General features: G+C 41.2%; 2 protein-coding genes across 12 annotated transcripts in view; one reads left to right on the forward strand and one right to left on the reverse strand.

Annotated features, from left to right (window-relative positions):
- LOC129537710 (nuclear body protein SP140-like protein) overlaps positions 1-13,814 on the reverse strand; it is an 81,255-nt gene extending 67,441 nt beyond the window's left edge. For 4 of the 5 annotated variants that reach the window (XM_088845008.1, XM_088844999.1, XM_088844996.1 and 1 more), the window contains exons 1-3: positions 13,703-13,814; positions 11,696-11,818; positions 8,773-8,925 (exon numbers count right to left, since the gene is read on the reverse strand). In XM_088845008.1, the coding sequence (XP_088701134.1) occupies positions 8,773-8,925; positions 11,696-11,709 (167 nt within the window). In that variant the 5' untranslated portion in view covers positions 11,710-11,818; positions 13,703-13,814. The remainder of the gene's footprint in view (positions 1-8,772; positions 8,926-11,695; positions 11,819-13,702) is intronic. The other variant, XM_088845004.1, reaches the window with a different exon arrangement.
- LOC129537711 (sp110 nuclear body protein) overlaps positions 13,805-21,732 on the forward strand; it is a 41,215-nt gene continuing 33,287 nt past the window's right edge. For all 7 annotated transcript variants that reach the window (XM_088845030.1, XM_088845028.1, XM_088845022.1 and 4 more), the window contains exons 1-3: positions 13,805-13,936; positions 15,960-16,107; positions 18,489-18,657. In XM_088845030.1, the coding sequence (XP_088701156.1) occupies positions 15,970-16,107; positions 18,489-18,657 (307 nt within the window). In that variant the 5' untranslated portion in view covers positions 13,805-13,936; positions 15,960-15,969. The remainder of the gene's footprint in view (positions 13,937-15,959; positions 16,108-18,488; positions 18,658-21,732) is intronic.

Raw genomic sequence — 21,732 nt, forward strand, 5'->3', positions numbered from 1 at the left:
TTCATTGGTTGGTTGTGAAGTTGCTGTGTCATGTCCGACTCTTTGCAATCCCACGGACTGTAGCCTGCCAGGCTCCTCCGTCCATGGGATTTTCCAGGCAAGAGTACTGGAGTGGGTTGCCATTTCTTGTAAGTGATATCATCCAGTATTTGTCTTTCTCTGTCTGACTTACTTCACTTGGTGTCCGTGTATGTTGTGGCAACTGGCAAAATTTCATTCATTATTTATTGCTGAGTAGTAGTCCATATGGAAAAGGGAATGGCAACATACTCCAGTATTCTTGCCTGGAGAATCCCATGGACAGAGGAGCCTGGTGGGCTGCAGTCCATGGGGTCACAAAGATCAAGTGACTAAGCACAACACAGCACACAGTATTCCATATATATACGGAATATATATATATATATATGAAAAGAAAGTTAAAGTGTTAGTCACTCAGTCATGTCTGATTCTTTGCAGCTCCCATAGGCTTTATATATATATATATAAATACAATCGCAACTAATGCTGCTAGGAGAACTGGGGTACATATATCTTTTCAAATTGGTGTTGTTGCTTTTTTCAGATATATACCCAAATGAAATTGCTGGGTCATATTGTATTTCTATTTTTAGTTTTTTGAGGACGTTCTATATTGTTTTCTCCAACGGCTGCACCAATTTACATCAGCAATATAGGAAGGCTCCCTTTCTCTACTTCCCCACCAACATGTGTAATTTGCCTTTTTGATGATAGGTACTCAGTCAAGAGTCAACATGGTTAAAACTATGTTCTTGTGGAAGGACTGGAATAGACAGAATCTGTTTAACTTAGAGAATAATCAAGGGTGCAATAGAAGAACACCCTGGACTTAAGGGAGACCTGCACCTAGGAAGAGTCCACCTGTGCTTCTTAAAACCACAGTAAAGAGGCTTTCACCCAAACTCTCTTTGGAAAACGTTGAAATTTAAAATGATAAAACTTTATAGGAATTTATAACGATACTGTGATGGTTAATTTTATGTGTCAAACTGGAGGGTTTGGGAGGATAAGATTACTATTTTATGTTAAATTGGTGAAATTTGAGTAAGCAGTGTGCCCTACATAATGTGAGCTGGGCCTCATCCAATCAGTTGAAGGCCTGAATAAAACAAAAAGACCAGCCTCCATGACTAAGAAGGAATTCTCCAGCTGACTACTTTCAGAGACTCTGCAGGGTCTCTGGGCTGCTGGCCCATAGCAGACTTCGGACTTGCTGGCCTCCATTATTGTGTGAACCAATTCCTTATTAATAAATCTCTTTCTCTCTCCACACACACACACACACACATATACACACAATACAGCCTATTGGTTCAGTTTCTCTGAAGAATTCTGACAAATACACGTCATCAAAAAAAAAAAAGTTAGAAAGAAATAAAAAATCAACTGAGATAATACGATAGAATCTACCACTGAACTGAAAGTCTTCTTAGTTAATAACAAATAGAAGAAATCTCTGGAAGGTATAAAAGAAATAGACCACTCCCTTCTGTAACTGCAGAGGCAGGAATGGCATTCCACATCGTAAAATTAAGTCAAAGACTTTTCTCTGATAAAGTTTCAACTAAATGTTGAGAATGTGTCTTTGTCTTTGGTCTAATATAGAGGTGTTTGTGAATATTCAAAACTAGGACAGTGTTGTTCTGTATCTTAACCTTCCTGTGGAAGTGTTATATGCACGAAGGACTATAAGAGCTCTGGATTTCAGACATAACCACATCTCTGAGAAGTAATTTTAGTACTCAAAAAGCTTTGTAATTCTAATTCTTGCTTGATAAATTCTTTCCCTTGCTGATGATTTCTTAATCCACTTCTTGGTGTTGCTAAAAGCTATATAGACTCACAGGATATTTTTTATCCCACTGTAAGAGCATCATTGGAACTTCCCATTCTCCAAATACACATCATGATAGAAAAAATTCATTTCTTCATTGAATTCCTTAAAAAATGAAAAAGACTTCTGGTTAAAGATAGTTGACTGAGAATAAGTTTTTGCCTCCTCTCTTGCTGCTGCTGCTGCTAAGTCACTTCAGTAGTGTCCGACTCTGTGTGACCCCATAGACGGAAGCCCACCAGGCTCCCCCGTCCCTGGGATTCTCCAGGCAAGAACACTGGAGTGGGGTGCCATTCCTTCTCCAATGTGTGAAAGTGAAAAGTGAAAGTGGAGTCGCTCAGTTGTATCCGACCCTTAGCGACCCCACGGACTGCAGCCTACCAGGCTCCTCCAAGAGAGTTCTATAAAACATTAGTAAAGGATCAAGTCATAATGACAAAGAGAAAAGGATTAGATGAGATACTTAAAGTCTGAAAAAGTGGTCAGAACGTTCATCACTATTACTGGTGGTGGATGCTCCCAGGGGTCAGAGAGGGGCCCAGTGTGCCTTAGAGGCCCCTGGGGAGGCATGCAGGCAGGGAAGAAGACACCAGGATGAAAACAGAGGGGCTGTTTGAAAGGAGAAAATATAAATCAATGTGCTCCCTTACTCCTCCCTGACCCCAACACAGAACTTCTCCATCTAGGCAGGAGGCTAGAGGTTTCTTCTTAAGAAAACTGTAAATGACTCAGGAAAAAAATGTCCTCCCCTTTGGGCATTTGGGATTTACCTAGCAATGCCACAAGTTTTCAAGCCCATCTCATTAAATGGAGTCCCAAGCTAGCTTATCAGTGCCTTGCCCTTAGGAATGAACAAACAATTACAGACCACAGCCATTCATGGAAACCAACAGCATGAAAGGGCAGAATCAAGATGATCAGAGAGCAGAAATTAATCCAGCATAAATAGAAATGTTATAGGAAACAGGGTTTAGAAAAAAACAACCAACAATTTTCATACATATAGGAGATGATATTATGTCCAGGATGCCAAGAAGAAAAAACCAGAAAATAAGATAATGGGCCTGGAAACTTTAAAAGATTATTGAATATTTTTTTTAAAATTTAACTAAAATGATCATAAAATAAAGACCCCAGAATTTTTCCAGAATATAGCTGGAAAAAAATTGTAAAGGAGAAATGGAAAGCAAATTTGAAACATCTGACTGTCTAAAATAGCTATGCAAGTGTATAGATTCAGAATTAAAAGGAAATGAGTAAAACACATATGCCCTGTTCAGTCATTCCTGTGTGAAATGTGAAAGAAAAATAGCTGTTCCGAGGCTCAGAAAGCACATCACTCACGCACTCTCTGTGTTGGCCACACAGCTTTCAATGTCCAATATTCTTTGTGTGTGTGCTTAGTTGCTCAGTCGTGTCCAACTTTTTGTGACCCCATGGACAGCAGTAGCCGGCCAGTCTCCTCTGCCCGTGGAATTCTAGGCAAGATACTGCAGTGTATTGCCACGCCCTCCTCCAGGGGATCTTCCCAACCCAGGGATCCAACCCAGGTCTCTCGCACTGCAGGTAGATTCTGTACGGGCTGAGCCACCAGGGAAGCCCTCAAAGTTCTTTACTTCTGGGCAAAGGTAAGGTTGCACCTTCTTGCCTTCTTGTGCTGATGGGTGTCACTTTGGGAGAGGAATTCGGTCGGAGCCAGCCCGTGTGAGTTGTGCTTACCGTACCTCAGCTTGCTGTGATAACTTTCACTTCAGATGGTGGCTCTTCACCAGTCACAGACAGTCCAGGATGAGGAGTCCCTGAAGCAGCCAGGGACCCGTGAGATTTTTAGAACTGTCTGTTCCAAAGGAATGTGCTGTGGTGCTTAGTTGCTCAGTCATGTCCGACGTTTTGCAACCCTTTGGACTGTAGCCCACCAGGCTCCTTGATCCATGGGATTTTTTTTCAGGCAAGAATGCTAGAGTGGGTCAGCATTTCCTCGTCTACAGGATCTTCCCAACCCAGGGATCGAATCTGCGTCTCCTGTGGCTCTTGTGTTGCAGGCGGATTCTTTACCCTCTAAACCACTGGGGAAGCCCATTAAAATACAATAATCTACTCCAATCTTACTGACACATGTTCTGGGACAAATTATTCGCTGATGTCTATAATAAGAGAATCAGGAAATCAATACCAGCAAGTTCTGTTATACAAGAAGTGGAAGGCATTACTAAAAACAGCTAAAATGCTAATGTCTAAAAACTGTAAATTTCATTTGAGAACAGAAAGTACATCTCAAAATTATTTTACAACAGTAATTCTCAAAGTGTGGTCTGGGGACCCTGGGGATTTTGTGCAAAACCCTTTCCAGTGTCATCAAAGCCAAAACTATTTTCATATAAGATGTTATTTACCCTTTTTCTCTCTCATCCTCTTACAAATGTATAGTAAGTTTTCCCAGAGAATACATGGCCAGTGGTATCACAAGAGATTGAATGAAGAAGCAGATAGGAGAATCAAGCTGTCCTCTACAGAATCAGCTAATAGATTTGCAAAAATGTGAGCATCGCTAATCTCACTAATTTAGTTTATTTTAGAAAGCATAGTTATTTTTCATAAAATATGTCATTTATGTTAGCAAGTAATGAGTTCTTCACCATTATTATTATTATTAAATTAATGAATAAATAAATATATTTAATTGTCCAAAGTTCTACTTTCTCATATGGTAAATATTAATAGGTATAACCTACATGAGCAAAAGCTAACTCTTTGGAATTCCTAATAATATTTCAGAATATAGAGGGTTCAAAAACAAAAAAAATTTCAGAAGGCCTGTTCTAGAAAGAGAGGATATATACTGCATATAGTAATAAATGCAGTAAACTTATAATAAACTTACAGTAAACTTAATCTAAAACTTCAGAGTATATTAAAAATTTTAACAAAACAAACTTGGGCAAGTTAAAAAACTGAGTTAAATTATTTATTTCAAAGACACTAAACTCAAACGGCCTGGCTTCACATTTGATGTGCTGAATTAGAGAAACATATACTTGAGAATTAATTAGAAGTCATAAGGGTAACAAATAGAATCAAAATGAGACTATAAATCTTACAAAAGATAAAAGTAAAGAAAACATACTGTTTTTCTTAAGTGGAGAAAAACGGAGAGGCATTAGATATTAAAAGTTCCCTCAAAATTTATAAGCAAGAAGATATGTGTCATTTTATATAGATTAAATTTTCATCTATCAAAGATACAATTTAGCTTTGATACAACTACCAAAGATACAACAAAACAAAGTGAAATTTAAAATGTTAAAAGTCAAAAAATGGGCAAGTGACATTAAAGAATTGTAAACAAGACAGAGAGCAAAATTCACAATATCTGTATTTTAATAACATTTAAGACTACTAATAGACAAATCTTTCTTAAAATTTTTTACTTTCAATTTTTAACTCCATAAGTGTATTTAAAAAGATATATTGGATATAAGTTTTTAAAATTGCAAAATATATGTATTAATAACTTGGTCATAAACACAAGAACATACCAAGTATTGGGCCCTGAATTGATCTAAATAAATAATAATAAAGAGAAATTAAATAGGTTACATGTTCTGGCTATAAGATAATATTACAATAGAACCATAATTTTAATATAAAAGTTTTAAGAAAAAAATCTAACTTGTAGTGGTTTTAAAAGTTCAATTTTTGGTTTCAGTTCTAACAATGCAAAGACCTAGGAAATCATCACTGACATCCTTACAAAAAGAAAAATTCTAAACAACCTGAAAATCAATGAATTTCATGTACATACAGGAAAACTGAGGTGACAGGGCGAACTGTCACCCCCAAAACTGATTGATAGACAAATCCAGAGAATCACAGATGAGATCAGCTATCTGGAATAGAAGCCACTTAGAACCATAGACCACAGAAACACTTAAATGGTAAGTTTAAATGGAGGCTGAATGTGGATTTACACGAGAATGAGAAAGTCCTGGGGACCCAGGCGAAGGGCAATTACCTCAAAATCCAGCTCCTTCTCGGCTTCTATCTCATTTAATGGAGTGAGGAAAGGGAAAATCTCTAAGAAGTCATTCTAAAAATTACAGTCTAGGAACACAGTTCCTCTACAAGATTGAAATTTAATCGTAAGACTAAAGAATGCTTTCTCCTCTGAACCTTACCTCTTCATCAAGAGGACTCCAGTATAATAATAAGTGAGGATTATAGCTGAAAGAGCTGCAAGACTCTATTTAATAATTCTTAGGGAAATACAAAGAAAATAGGAGAGACAAAACATGTTGATGTATAGCACCAAACATGAAGCAATATAGCTTAATTCAAAGTAGATATGGTTAGTTGTAAATACATATTGCAAACTCTAGGGAAACCAATAAAATATTCTAAAAGAAGTATAATTGATAGACTAAGAGAGATGAGAAAATAAACTCACAAAATGCTCAATAAAACGTTCAATTAAACAAACAGGCAGAAAAAGAAAGGGAAAAAATGGAAGCAAATAAGCACAATGAATAAAAAACAGTTACAAACATGGTAGACTAATCCAACTACAGGAATAATCACTTTAAATATGAATGGTCTAAATACACCGATTAAAAGACAGAGATTGACAGAATGAAAAAATAACACCCAACTATATATTGTCTTTGAGAAAGGAATTTTAAATATAAAACACAGATGGGTTAAAAGTGAAAGAATGAAGAAGTGCCATGCCAGCATTAATCACAGGAAAGTTGTAGTAGCTATATTAATTTCAGAGAAACCCTCAGAGTAAGGAAAATTTCAGAGACAAAGAGAAGTATTGTATAAAGAGCAAATTTCTCCAAGAAGATTTAGCAGTTCTTAATGTTTACGCAACCAATCTAAGTAGCATCGAAATATGAGACAAAATTTGATAGAACTACAAGAAGAAATAGACAAATCTACTCCTGTTGTTGGAGAATTCAATACCCTTTTTTAGTAATTGATAGAACAAGGAGACAGAAAGTAAGTAAAAATATAGTTGACCTGAATAGCACCACCAATCTGATTTACTTGACACTTAAAGACTATTTATTCTACAGTGACAAAATATACACACCATTCACGCTCACATGAAATATTTACTAAAATGTACCACATTCTGAGCTGTAAAACTTATCTTACCAAATTAAAAGGAAAATAAATCAGAAAAAATTATATTCTCAGACCACAATAAAAGTAGAAATAACAGAAATATACCTGTGCATTTTGAAAATTCCAGAATACTTAAAGACAAAATAGCCTATTTCTAGAATCAAAGAAGTCTCGAGAGAAATTTAAAATTATTTAGAACAAAATTTAAATGAAAACACACTTTCACAGAAGTTACAGAATGCAGCACAAAAGTGCTTAGAGAGACATGTGTGGTGTTAAATGCATATTAGAAGAAAGAGCTAAATCAATAATGCAAGCTTCCACTGAAGAAGTTAGAGGAAAGGGAGAAATTTAAGCCTACGTCAAGCAGAAGAAATAATAAAAATCAGGTAATAATCAATAACACTGAAACAGGAAATAGAAAAAAACCAATGAAACCAGAAGCTAATTTTTTTAATCAATACAATTGATAAACTTCTATATAGACTAATAAAGGAAACGATGGCAGAAATTACCAATATCAAAAACAAAACAGGGCTCATCACTATTAATCCTATGAACGTTAAAAGGATAATAAATAATACTACAGATTACGCTATCCTTACAAATTTGATAAAATGGACAAACCTTGAAACAAACTGCCAAAACTCACACAAAGAGATAGCTCATCTGAATAGGTCTGTATCTATTAAAGGAACTGAATCAATAATTAATAGTCCTCCAAAAAAGAAAAGCCCCAGGCCCAGATGGTATCACTAGTGAACCACTTCAACTATAACCTCTTCCAGAAAATAGAAGCAGATGTACCCCCTCCTAGCTCATTCTATGAGATCAGCATTACCCCACCGTCACCTCTCAGAGCCTTTCTTTTCCTGCCTGGAAGCCAAAGGCTAGTTGGACTTCAAGCTCCACTGGCTCATTCTCCCATGTCTCAGGAGCAAGTGGGAGCAGGGATGCAGAGTCAGCCTGCAGGAGAAGGGGCGCTGGGCGCTAAGGACCTGGCAGACTGCACCACTGCAGGTAGAAATGCTGGGGCCCAGCTAGTGCCAGAAATATCCCCAGCTTGGCAGCCCAGATTAGAGGAGTTATACAGTTTTACATTGCTGAAATTGTTTACCATGAAAAATAGATTGACGGTTGACAATAAGTCTTGTCTTTTTCAAAGACAGTTTCCCTCTTTCTCTAGCCAGATGTGTAATACAGCCCAGAATAGAAAAGACAGCTACTCCCTCCCTGCCTGTTTGCATTCATTCCTGTTGAGCCCCATCTACTCAGTTCCTCCTAGCGAGTTCCTGAGTTGACTCTCAGACTCAGGGCTCTGACAAAACTGGTGCCCCTCACTACCCAGAAACTGCGCAACATTTTTAACAACAGTTGGGCAATCGATTTGGATGTTAATTTTTCTAAAAAGATGCTTCCTGGACAGAATTGTCTTTGGAGGTAGGGATGGAGAAGGCACTGGGGGAAATGAGAGGACTCAGAGGGCACGAGGAATCACCCAACCTTGCTGCAAGCCTCCGAGGGACCAGGGCGTTCCAGCAGGACCCACCCAGCTTCGTGGCAGTTACAGGAAAATAAGAAGGGGGCGTCCATCAAGGTGTCCTTCAGTTTCCCCCACGGCTAACCCACTACCATTTTTGAAATCGCCTTCACTCATTAACTGATTGATTTGTCATCTCATTCTGTTTATACATGCAGGCTGAGACGGGATAGACAGAGATAGCGAGCGTGGACACCAGGACATGCTCTCTCCTTAGGATAGATACAGGACACAGGAGGCCAGGACTAACCTGCAGTTGGAGGGGCTGCCTGCACTTGCCATCTTCTTCTTAGACCATGGAGCCAGCCCCAGATCACTCTTGCTTAGATTTTCACTGCCTCCGTCCTTTCCCGGAACTGTGACAAGAAAGTCTGCCCATCTATCAGCCCCTCGGGTGTGGCACCTAAAGGGTAAAAGAAAAGTGAAACCGCTGAACTGAGTGCCTTCAACACGCTGGTCTTTCCTCCTCCCAGTCTCAGCCCCCAGGGAGGAGGAACAGAGCATCCACAGAAGAGAGGGAACCCCTTGCTCCTGCAAAGAAGGGAGGGCAAGAAAACTCCTTGAACCCAAACAGATCAGACGTGTTTTGAGGTGAAGTGGCACAGTGCTGATCAGGAGGAAGAAACCACGTTTGCTCCTGCCCCCTGCCAAGGTGGCTGTGAGAAGAAAAAATACGGAAAGCCAGACATTTCAGATTTTCTCATAGGCCCATGGGCTGACCCATCACAGTCGTGAGCCTGGATTGAATGAATCAGGCCGAGTATTCAGATCCAGTATTCAGACCCAGGACTGGAGAGAACCGAAATGCTGGAGAAAATATTCTTCAAATTTCTGGAAAGCAGCCAGAGGCCAGAAAGACCTCTTCCAACTCCTGCAACCAGAAGGAAGAGCTAAGTTTGGGCAGAGAAACCTGATGTGCAATTCTAAGTTTTCTTGAATCTGTGCGCACTTTTCAAATGCAGCCAGGAGTGCTTAGAAAAAAAAAATGAGCTTCAACTAGTCTCTGAAATCTCAAAGTGACAGGCTTTTCATTGGATGGGGGAAGGCTTTAGAACTAGACTCCCATCTTAAAGGACAAGGTGATGATGCGAGCAACAAGTGTTTACATTTATGTTTGTACACCATTTTTTCATTTATACCCAGCTCTCATTTTGTAAAGGATTTGAAGCAACTTTGGAAAAGTTTGGTGGAGCTAGTGGTAAAGAACCCTCCTGCCAATGCAGGAGACATAAGAGAAGCTGGTCTGGAAGATCCCCTGGAGGAGGGCATGGCAACCCACTCCACTATTCTTGCCTGGAGAATCTCACAGACAGAGGAGCCCAACAGGTTCTCAAAGAGTCAGACAGGATTGAAGCAACTTAACAGGCACTCAGGAAAAGCACATTACATCATCATAAAGTTGAAAGATAAAGGAACAGGGGCAAAGCACAGATAAATAAATGAAACCAGAGGAATAGAAATCCAGGCAGGATAATGGGTCAAAGATAGAGGTGAATGAGAGTCAAGGTGTCTATAGAATCCAGGGTCTTGGTGAGAGTCACGGGCCAAAATAGGTGAGAACTGGGAACCTCCAAGTAGTATGTTTCTGAAGTATGTCTCACTGAACCCTAGTGCTTCTGGCTCACTATAGATATGCTCGAAAATCTGCATAAATATGTTTTCCAAGAATCGGGGGCAGAAGATTTCTACCCCTGTACCCTCATCTGTTCTCTTTCCCCCAAAGAAGTGAACACAAATCTGGCTGGGCCAGATTCCAGGTGCCAAGATGTGACGAGCCCAGTGGGCAGGGTCCGTGTGCCTATCAAGTGCTGGCATACATGGGACTTCCCACCTCTCTCTCTCTCACTTTGAGGGCAAAGAGCCTAGTAAACTGCCTCTGTCGGGCATCGCTGTCCTCAGTTTTTGAACTCCATTGGGCACTGTGGCCCCAACAAAGTCGGACACAGACTAGACCAGCTGGCATAAATATGCCGCCTTTTCTGCTTATAAGCACAAGGTCTTTGGTGTTCCCCAGCTGATGGTTGTAAGATTAGAGCTTAGGGGGTATTTCTGCCAAATTTACAAGAAAACTTTGCTTGGCAATATTCTGCATTAGCCAGATAATGATAGGAACTTTAGCTTCTGTTTTCCCACTGTCTGTTTTCCTCTGTGTTCACTAGAGAATCAGTGTCTCTAAGATAAGATCAGGGATGTCTGGTGCAAGCCCACCGATGACCATCAGATGGTCCCTGGCTCATAATGGAGGGGTAGCGTTGTCTCCTTTTTCCTCCATATGACCTGGGGGATGAGGAGATTCTGACCTGCCTCCTTGATCTATTCTGTCACCCAGACTTAGGTCAAGTAGGTGATAATCTCTGAAGCCAAGTTAACACTTTCTTTCTACCTGAAAAAATGTCTCTCCACTTTGTTAAGTGTGCTAACATCTGACATTTGGAATAGACGTGTGAACTGCAGAGTCCTGATCACAATCCAATGTTATTAGTTAATTTGCTATTAACTTACCAAAGTGTACTCATCTTTGAACACTATTGGTTTATTTATTTATATTTTTTTATTATTTATTAATGTCTAATTAGGTCAGATAACCCATCTCAGATTGATGATATTTCTGTGAAGATCTGTTGCCTACAGTTCACTCTCTGCTACAAGCTTTTTGGGCTTCCCAGGTGTCTCAGTGGTAAAGAATCCGACTGTCAAGCAGGAGACAAGCGTTTGATTCCTGGGTCAGGAGGATCCCCTGGAGTTAGAAATGGCAACCCACTCCAGTACTCTTGCCTGGGAAACCCCATGGACAGAGGAGCCTGGTAGACTACAGTTTATGGGTTAAAAAAAGAGTCAGACATGACTTGGCAACTCAAAAACAACTAACTTTTTAATCAGTTGGGATGTGGGGTACAAGTAACCAAAACTGACTTGGACTAACTCAGGCAGAAAATCAGTTTCTTAGAAGTATATTGGGTAGCTCAAAGAATTTATAAAAAGGCTGGAAGACTGGAATAAGAAAAAAGGCAGTCTAGGCAGTAAGATCCCCAGCCCAGGTCATGTATGTGGACACTGATTTGACAAATATATTCTTTCCATTCTGATTAAAAAAGGGGATCAGAAACTTTTTATTCTCACAGGACAGATAAGATTATCCATTCACAGCTTTTCTTGGAGTTATATTAACTCACCTGTCCTTTGTCATAACACAGTCCAAAGAGATCTGGATCACCTGGGCCTCTCAAAGAACATCACGCAGATCAATTATCTTGGTGACATGGTGGTGATCAGACAGGATGAGGTGGGCCACACACCTAAAGAGGAAAAAAATTAATGGCCCTTCAACAAGGATGAATCTCAAAAGCATTGTGATGAGCAAAAGAAGCCGGACATCCAAAAGTGCATACTGGGTATTTCTATTTATGTAAAACTTTACTACAAGCAGAACAAATCTATAGTCATAGAAAAAGTAGATCAGTGATTGCCTGATGCTGGGGTCGGAGAGGAGGGAACTTTCTGGGGTGATAGAATTGGTCTTTTTTAATTGTGGTTGTAATTGTATTTGTAAACACTCATCATATGCATACTAGCGATGGATGTATGTTATGCTTCAATAAAATTGAGCTCTTGCCCATGTAGGTTAACCTTGGTTTCAAGGATTCTTAGACCTTAGAACTGTGTTTCCCATTTGTTTTGTTTTTTCTGAGGGATAGGACACCACATGTGTCCTGGTAGGGGAATCCATGGACTGAATACACTTGAGCATCAGTGATTTCAGTTCAGTTCAGTTCACAGCTCAGTCGTGTCCGACTCTTTGCAACCCCATGGACTGCAGCACACCAGGCCTCCCTGTCCATCACCAACTCCCGGAGTTTACTCAAACTCATGTCCATTGAGTCAGTGATGCCATCCAACCATCTCATCCTCTGTCATCCCCTTCTCCTCCCACCTTCAATCTTTCCCAGCATCAGGGTCTTTTCAGATGAGTCAGCTCTTAGAATCAGGTGGTCAAAGTATTGGAGTTTCAGCTTCAACATTAGTCCTTCAAATGAATATTCAGGAATGATTTCCTTTAGGATGGACTGGTTGGATCTCCTTGCAGTTCAAGGGACTCTCAAGAGTCTTCTCCAACACCATAATTCAAAAGCATCAATTCTTCAGTGCTCTTTATAGTCTGACTCTCACACCCATACATGACTACTGGAAAAACCATAGCCTTGACTAGACGGACCTTTGTTGGCAAAGTAACGTCTTTGTTTTTTAATATGCTGTCTAGGTTAGTCATAGCTTTTCTCCCAAGGAGTAAGCAGTGATTTAAAGAAAGTTAAACAGATTTCCGCATTAAAGGATTTCTCACAGACCCTACACAACAGCGCATATTAGAAATCTTAAACAGGCTGTACAGAGGGGGCATTCCCTGCCTCCCTGGAGATGTCTCCTGGCCCCGACCCTACCCTAGATCTGGGTTACACATGCTCCCAGCTCCCACCTGCCAGCCTATTCAAAGACACTTTCCTGCCTGGAGGTCTGCCTGCCTTCAGTTTATGTTCGGGTTTCTTTTGATTTCAATTTTCTTAGGTAGTAATTTTATCCTGACAAAGCACAGGCATTTCTGAGTCACCTCATCTATGCTTTGTTTTTTTCCCTTAAATTTGATAATCTCTAGGAGAAGGCAATGGCAACCCACTCCAGTACTCTTGCCTGGAAAATCCCATGGACGGAGGAGCCTGGTAGGCTGCAGTCCATGGGGTCGCTAAGAGTTGGACACGACTGAGCGACTTCACTTTCACTTTTCAGTTTCATGTATTGGAGAAGGAAATGGCAACCCACTCCAGTATTCTTGCCTGGAGAATCCCAGGGACGGAGGAGCCTGGTGGGCTGCCGTCTATGGGGTCGCACAGAGTCGGACACGACTGAAGCGACTTAGCAGCAGCAGCAGTAAATTTATTTAGCTATGTCAGCATCACCATCTCCACAGTTCAGTTTAGGTACATTTTCATTACTCCAAAAAGTGTGGAAGGAAAAGGAGTCCTGGGGAAATATAGAGGTGGGTAGGGAGGCAAACAGATGGCAGATTCCCAGTTCCTGGGCCCCTGGGGATGACCCCTAGGCCTCCTCCCCTCTGTACCCACCTCCCAGGATGGTACCGATAAGCAGCAATCCCCCTCCCCAGCCCCCACTTGCCCTGGGAATCTCACCAGTTTCCGGAGGTAGAGGGAGGCTGCAGACACGGAGGCAGCTCTGCACGATCGGCCCAATTACTTTCACTTTCCTTTCCTGGAAGCCAGGCCCTCGTCGTGTGTAGCAAAGCAGAGACTTCCTGTTTTGCCCACTGGTATCTCTCTGCCCTTTCCTCAGTCTCCCAGGAGCCACCCCAGACCAGCCCCTGGATCTGGAAGGGGGCACGAACAGATAGCCATCTCCGCATCCAGGTGGGTTTTTGTCTAGGCTGCTTTATTCACTTTGGGTGATTGACTTTTACCGTTCATGTCCTGGCAGCAGCTGCAGCTGCTGCATAAAACTAAACAATTTCAACTGTGACTCTCTTTCTTTGTAAAACAGTATTTTCCAAAGAGTCAGAGAGAGGACTGTGGGATTTAATAGGAGACAGTTAAAAAGAAGACAAATGACGAGGGGAAGCAAATGCGGTTCAGTCCTTTTTTTTCCTAAATTCTAGTTTGTTTTTGTGGTTGGAACTCAAGTTTTACTCTCTGCCTTCATTGTCTATGAAGGGTGATCCTGCACTCTGCCCCCAACGGGCAGCTCATTCATTATTCACTGTACAAGTGACTAGAAGTAGCTGAGAAGCAAGTGGGAAAGAGAAACTCAGGAAAGGATATTTCATTTCTGCTCTAATGTATCCACTTTTCAATACTTTTTCTTGAAGCACATTCATGATTGTTTTCTTGAAATAAATTCCCAGAAATGGAATTTAGGACTCAAAGGGGTATATATTTTAGGGTATTTGGTACTGGTTACTAAACTAATCTCCAGAATGTCGGGACCTGTTTGTATCTGGACCAGGAGTGTCTGTGATTATTGCTGTTATTTGTATCTTGACCAACTTGACAGGCAAAAGTTACCAAGTTGTCTTTGCTTACACTACTCTGATTACTGTAGAGTTGCCATGTTTTTTATATATTTATTGTGCATTTGACTCAATTGTCTGTGTATGTCTTTTGTTTTGTTTTTCCCTTACTGGATGTTTGTCTTTGCTCATTCATTTTTAAGACCCTTTTACATAATACGCACCTGAACACTTAGCTATAAGATGCCTGCCGAATCTTGCACTAGTGAGAAATGGGACTTTGGTCAGATGAGTTCTGCTTGGCCACCAAATACTTTAGGCTAGTTGTTTAACCTCTCTGTGCTTCAAGTGCTTCCTTGGCAGTCACAGCAGATGAAGAGTGAGGAATATGATGGATGTTCTGTTCAGAATGATGTGGTATAATCAGTCATTCAGGGCCCCTTCCTCGCAAGTGATCGTTCTGGTGCTTTCTGGCTCTGTGCTGGTCTTTGCAATGTCCTTCCCCTACGCAGATGGTGAACAGTTAGTTCCATTCCCATTGGTTCTCTATCTTCTAGGATTTCTTCACGATTATCCCGATAGCATCTTCTCTTGTTTTCTAGTACTGTTGTGATGATTGTTTTTTGCAACATATATTTTTTTTCTGTTAAACTTAACATATTTGGGAATGAGGAGAAAGAGACAGGAGCGCTCAATCTGCCACTAGTATTAAGTACCTAGAAAATCATTGTGCATGCATGCTCAGTCGTATCCAACTCTGCGATCCCATGGACTGAACCCACAAGTCTCCTCTTTCCATGGAATTTTCCAGGCAAGAATACTGGAGTGGCTTGCCATTTCCTACTCCAGGGGATCTTCCCGACCCAGGGATTGAACTCGAGTCTCCTGTGTCTCCTTAATTACAGTTCTATTTTCTCTTCGATACAAAGTTGGAAAAAAAGATCTGTGTTTATTTTGTTTTTTAAAAAATCTCTAGGTGATTGAATTTTTGTTACTGCTTCCTTTTTCTCAACAATTTTTCAAGAATATCAAAGGTGCATTTTCTTCCTGTTGTAACTTATTGATATTTTTGCATGGCCTATAAATGGTCAACTATTGTGATGTCCCACAGGCATGGGAAAAGCCATGTCTGTTCTGAGATGTGAAATGGACACAGGAAGCACTCAGTACAGAGTGGCTCTGTTTATTACCAGCTGCCCCTTCGTGATTCCTGCGTCACATTGTGGGTCACTTTGCCCTCTGTGTTGCTGAGCATTGTCACTGCTTCCTATGCCCAAGAGTCTTTTCAGCAGAGGTGGCTTTGTGGACCACTAAGGAATGCCTTTGGGAACCAGAATGCCTGACTCCAGATGCCTATGCAACACAGAGTGGCTCCCCTAACTCTGCACAATCTTTGCTTCTCCTTTCTTCTCGTGACCCTTCTGTAGGAAAGCCACCATGACCAGGGCCTTGGAAGAGGCTCTTCTTCAGCACTTCATACATCAGAAGCTGGAGATCGCTTATGCCATCAACAAGCCATTTCCCTTCTTCGAAGGCCTCCGAGACAACCTCTTCATCACTGAGAGTCTGTACAGGGTGAGTCACTTGGTGCTTTGCCATGGCAACCCACCCCCACCAAGAATGCCCAACTGTTGAGGTCTCAAACCACAACACTCCAGAGCTTCTAGAATTTGGAAGTTCCAGACTAAAATAGTCATTACCAGGGAAAGAAGGTATCCAAGGTAGGTGACTTCAAACTAGATGGCTTAAAACAAAGAAATATGTTCTCTCACAGTTCTGAGGTCCAGAAGTCCAAAGTCAAGGTGCTGGCAGAGTTGGTTCCTTCTCAAGATTCTGAAGGACAATCCATTCCCTGAATTCCTCTGTCTTCTACTACTGCCGGCAATCCGTGGTGAACCTGGCTTATAGAAACTTCACTTCACATGTTCTTTCCATCTCTACACTGCCTTCTCTCCTGTACCTTCTACCATTTTCTTCTCTTACAAGGACACTTTGTCTCTGTGATTTAGGGCCCACCATAATCAGGTTAAAATGTCTGCCTCCAATGCGGGAGACCTGGGTTCGATCCCTGGATCGGGAAGATCCCCTGGAGAAGAAAACGGTAACCCACTCCAGTATTCTTGCCTGGAGAATCCCATGGACGGAAAAGCCTGGTAGGCTACAGTCCACGGGGTCACAAAGAGTCGGACACGACTGAGCGACGGAATGGATAATCCAGGATGGTCTCATTTTAAGATTCTTAACTTAATTATACCTGCAAGACCCTTTGTCCAAACACGGTCTCGTTCACAGGTTTCAAGCAGATGTATCTTTGGATAGAAGGAGGCACCATTCAATCCATAAGAGTTTGTCACTCAAAGTCCATTCTGATGTTCACAAGGCAGACAGTGGGAGATACGGTTATGTGGACAAAGTGAGATTCTTTTGGTATAGTTTGGGTTGCTTGAAGCATTTCCTGAGTCCCTAGAATCTGAGCCCCAGAAAAGTGCTAGCAGTGATAGGACAGTCTTCCCCTAGTCTTGGCCCAGTTGGATCCAACCCTTTCTCAGATTGTGATCAGGGTGTCACTGATAGCTTACAGTGAATGATGTTGGACTTGTGATTTCCAAAGAAGAAGATTTAGCTTCAGGACCAGGGACCAGGCTTGATCCCCCAAGAGCTTTTGTGTAGCAGGGTTTTATTAAAGTGAAAAAGGACAAAGAAAGCTTCTGACACAGACATCAGAAGGGGGACTAAGAGTGCCCCACCCACTACTCTTATCAAGGCCTTCTATACTTTCACCAGACCCACTCCTACAACATATATCTTAAATTAACAAGATTAGAACTAACAGTGGAAAGGTCTTACCAGACCCACTGCCACAACATACAGTCTTAAGATAACAAGATAAGTCAGAAGGTTCCTTTTAAGAAGGAGAAACATGTCCTCGAGCAAGGTACATTGTTGTTATATAATCCTCAGTAGAGAGTTCAAGATGAGTTTTCTTGTGTAATCATTAGCTCTGAACTTAAAGAAAATAACATCTTATGTGACTAAGACAAAGCAATGTAGAAAAAAGCCTTTGTCCTTTTCTCCTCCTTGAGAGCCTCAGACCCCTTTCTCCTTCTCAAGGGCCCCGGGCCCCTTCCTCCTTGAGGGCCCCGGACTCCTTATCAATCTACCTAAGAATTAACTCTCTCATCACTCCTCAGAGAGGCATCCTTGGCCCACTCATCTAATTAAGTCCCCCTCAGTATTCTTCCTCATAGCAAATTACACTTTCCTTTTTAACACTGCTTTTGATAGGAATTGGGTATTTATTTAATCTGTGTTTATTATTTAATGCCTATCATTTCAACCCAATAGTGCCCCTCCCCCAACATTGGTCTTATCTGTTGCTAGATACCCAAACCTAGCCATTGCTCACCAAACCAAGTCATTGCTCAATAAGCATTTTTCAGTCAATTCTCTCCTGCCATGTTTCTCCTCTTGGCCAACCTCTCAGGAGGATTTCTCTGATTTCTCATTTAGGGCATTTCAAGTTCATGAGAGAAGGAAAGAGACAGCAGAGGCTAACAAGAAATCCACAGAATTGCCACTTGTGACCAATTCACAGATCCACAGCTAAAGAGTCCTGGCCAGACTCTTGGAGAATTAGACAGGAGCAGTCTTTTGTTTCCACTTTGCTTCCTTAAAATTTCTCTCTTCCCTCAAATGTACCTAAAATAAGGTTCACGAGAGAGACTTATTTTAAACTCCTGTGACTAACCACCCAATTATCAATATATATGAAGCTCCAAAAGTAAACATGCAGAAATGTGATTTCTCTATGTTAGAGAGTTTGGCTACACAGTTTGCATTAAATTCCTTAAGAGAGCAAAAATTGCTTTCTTACAGCTTAGAAAACAACAAATGTGTAATAAATCTCCATTCCATTTTATAATCATGTATAATAATCCTTTATTCTGCTTTTTAAGGAATCTATGGATGCCTGGGGAAATCTGGTCCCTTTACCCAGAGTCGTGTACAACATTCTTACCCAACTGGAGAAGACATTTAGTCTGTCATTTCTGAAGCTACTGTTCAGCCAAATTAACCTGAATGAATACCCCAACCTCATAACGACTCTCAATAGCTTCACAAGAGGTATGAAGCTTCTTTTTTAAAAATTTTATTTATTTATTATTATTATTTGTCTGTGCTGGGTCTTCATCGCTTTGAGCAGGCTTTCTCTAGTTGCAGTGAGCAGGGCCTAGACTTCGTTGCAGTGCTTGAGCTTCTCAATACAGTGGCTTCTCTTCCGGAGGATCACAGGATCTAGGGAACTCAGGCTTCAGCAGTTGCGACACAGGGGCTCTGGAGCACAGGCTCAGTAGTTGCGGTACATGGGCTTAGATGCTCCGTGGCATGTGGGATCTTCCCAGATCAGGGATCAAACCCATATTCCCTGCATTGGCAGGTGGGTTCTTGACCCATGGACTACCAGGGAAGTCCAAGGCTTCATGAATACCTTTGGGGCTTTAGGAACATGATAGAAGTTGGTATGCTAAAAGTTCATACTGGTTTTCTGCCTTGAGGAATATGCACTTTAACTCCCCACTTTCTCTTTGGAAAGAGATGGACCATTCTCTCTCAGGAGTGTGGCAGGAAAACAACCCCTGGCTCTGGTTCTCGAAGGTGAATTTCTAGATGATATAACCAATTCAGTCTTACATGTTCTATAGGGTGGGAGGGATCAGGGGAGGTGACTGTACAATTTAGTATACCGGACAGTCTCTAGGGAAGGGAACACATAAAGCGACAGAAGAGACCTAACCTGACAGAAAGAGAGCCAAAGAGGAAGAAAAATGGATAATAATAATAAGCCTCTTTTTCTTTGTTGAAGTACAGTTGATTCACAATATTATATTAGTCTTAGGTATACAGCAGAGTGGTTCAATTATATATTTATGTTCCTTTTCAGATTTTTTTTCCAATATAGGTTTTACAAGATACTGAATATAGTTCTCTGTGCTATACAGTAGGTCCTTGTTGCTGGGTTTTTTTTTTTTTCTGAGTGCTTACTGTGTACCAGACATTATTCCAGGCACTTTGTTTGATTATCTGATGTCATCTTTAAAACAATCCTTTGAAGTCATTCTTGTCCCCATGTGACATATAAGGAAATTAAGGCTGAGAATAACTTTCCCAAAGTTACTTGTCTGCTAAGTGCAGAGCCGGGAGTCCTACTTAGATCTCCTAATACTAGGGTCCAAGATTTTGATTACTATTTTTTTAATTTGATTTATTTTTGATGTGGACCATTTTCAAAGTCTTTATTGAATTTGTTACAGTATTGCTTTTGCTTTAGGTTTTAGCCATGAGGCATGTGGGATGGATCTTAGCTCCCTGACCAGGGATGGAACCCACACCCCCAGCATTAGAAAGTGAATGAAGTCTTAACCACCGAACTGCCAGGGAAGTCCCTTAATCACTATTCTAAACAGTCTGCTACAGGGCAGATTATAAAGCTAAATGAGGGAAGAAAATTAGCTAAAGAAGAAGGGAGAAGGAATTGTGGACACAGAGATAAAAAGAGACTATGAGTAAGAAGCAGAAAATGAAGTTCCCTGAGGAAGAGAAGAACTGAAGAAATAAAGTATTAAAACAGCAATGACATTGCTGGGAAGAAAAAAGCAAGAGTAAGAGAAGCAGGCAGTTAAATCACTTAGTTTAGTCAAAGTATATGGTTCATTTATTTGAGAACCATGAGGAAAGGATCAGCAAATGACACTGAATGGAAGCATTCTTACTACTGGAGCCACCATTGTTGACAGCTCTTCATCTGCTCTTTGACACTTTACCATCAAGAGGCTCCTTCTCAAAGGGAGAAATGATTCCTTGAGCTAAAAGGGCAGCAGAAGAGAAGAGATGTCCCCTAGCCTGGCACAGCTGCACGTAGGCCTGAGATCACAGCAGCATCAGGGCAGTTTTGGGAGAAACAAGTTCTCAAAGGCCAGGCTAAGTAAGTCTAAGAGTCAAAGGGATGCACACGCTGAATATACTCCTAACCCACCCCCCACCCCCAGCCTGACTGAGCTCTAGCATCTTTCTGGATCCAACTCTGTGATTTTTTTCTGGGATCGTCTCCAAAATCTGGCCTCACTTTAGTTTTTTTGTTCACTGATTGAGACAAAATGGAGAAGAATCATAAAAGGAACCCAGCCCTGGATATGCAGGGGAACAAACAGCAGGCAGGAAGCCCAAGCCCTGGGGTTGTGGGATGGGAGAGAAGTTCAGAATGGCCAGATCACAGGGTGCAAGGCAAGGAGGCAGGGAAACTGAGTCTGCAGAATTGAGCAGAAACTAGACTATAAGGATCCTAGTACACTGTGCTGGTAAAGAATCCACCTGCAATGCAGGAGACCCCGGTCCGATCCCTGGGTCGGGAAGATCACCTGGAGGAGGGCATGGCACCCACTCCAGTATTCTTGCCTGGAGAAACCCATGGACAGAGGAACCTGGTGGGCTACAGTTCATGGGGTTGCAAAGAGTTGGACACAACTGAACGACTTTCATAAAAATAAAAACATACACTGTGCAGAGGAATTGTTGTTGTTGTTTAGTTGTTAAGTTGTGTCTGACTCTTTCGTGATCCCATGGACTGTGGTCCACCAAGCTCCTCTGTCCATGGGATTTTCCAGGCAAGAACACGGAATGGGTTGCCATTTTCTTCTCCAGGGGATCTTCCTGACCCAGGGATCGAACCCACATCTCCTGCATTGGCAGGTGGATTATTTTACCACTGAGCCACCAGGGAAGCGTGAAGGAATTTATATTTTCTCTTATTTGCTCCAGAGAGGTGTGAGATGTTTATTTCTTAAAACAAGGACAACATTTAAAATTATAGCATTGTACATAATTGTCTAAATTTTGAAACCAAAACTAGAGAGAAACTAAAGAAAATTAAATCCCTGGGTACAAAACCAATCTCAACTTCACATGTGAAAACCACTCTGGTGTTACATCAGAGGTTAACAGCTGTATTGCACTAAATGGCCACATCAAAGAAAGAAAATCTACCGGCTCCACAAATGGATGGTGGATTTGTTCTACACATCTGTGAGAGAGTGAATACCTCCATGACTTTGTCCTACTGAATGTGAAGTATAAAGAAATCTCTTCCCAATTTGGGACGGACATGTACACACTCCTGTATTTGAAATGGATAACCAACAAGGA

The sequence above is a fragment of the Moschus berezovskii genome, chromosome 2, assembly GCF_049115385.1.
Source record: "Moschus berezovskii isolate FMDL1 chromosome 2, NW_MosBer_1.0, whole genome shotgun sequence".
Taxonomy (NCBI): Eukaryota; Metazoa; Chordata; class Mammalia; order Artiodactyla; family Moschidae; genus Moschus; species Moschus berezovskii.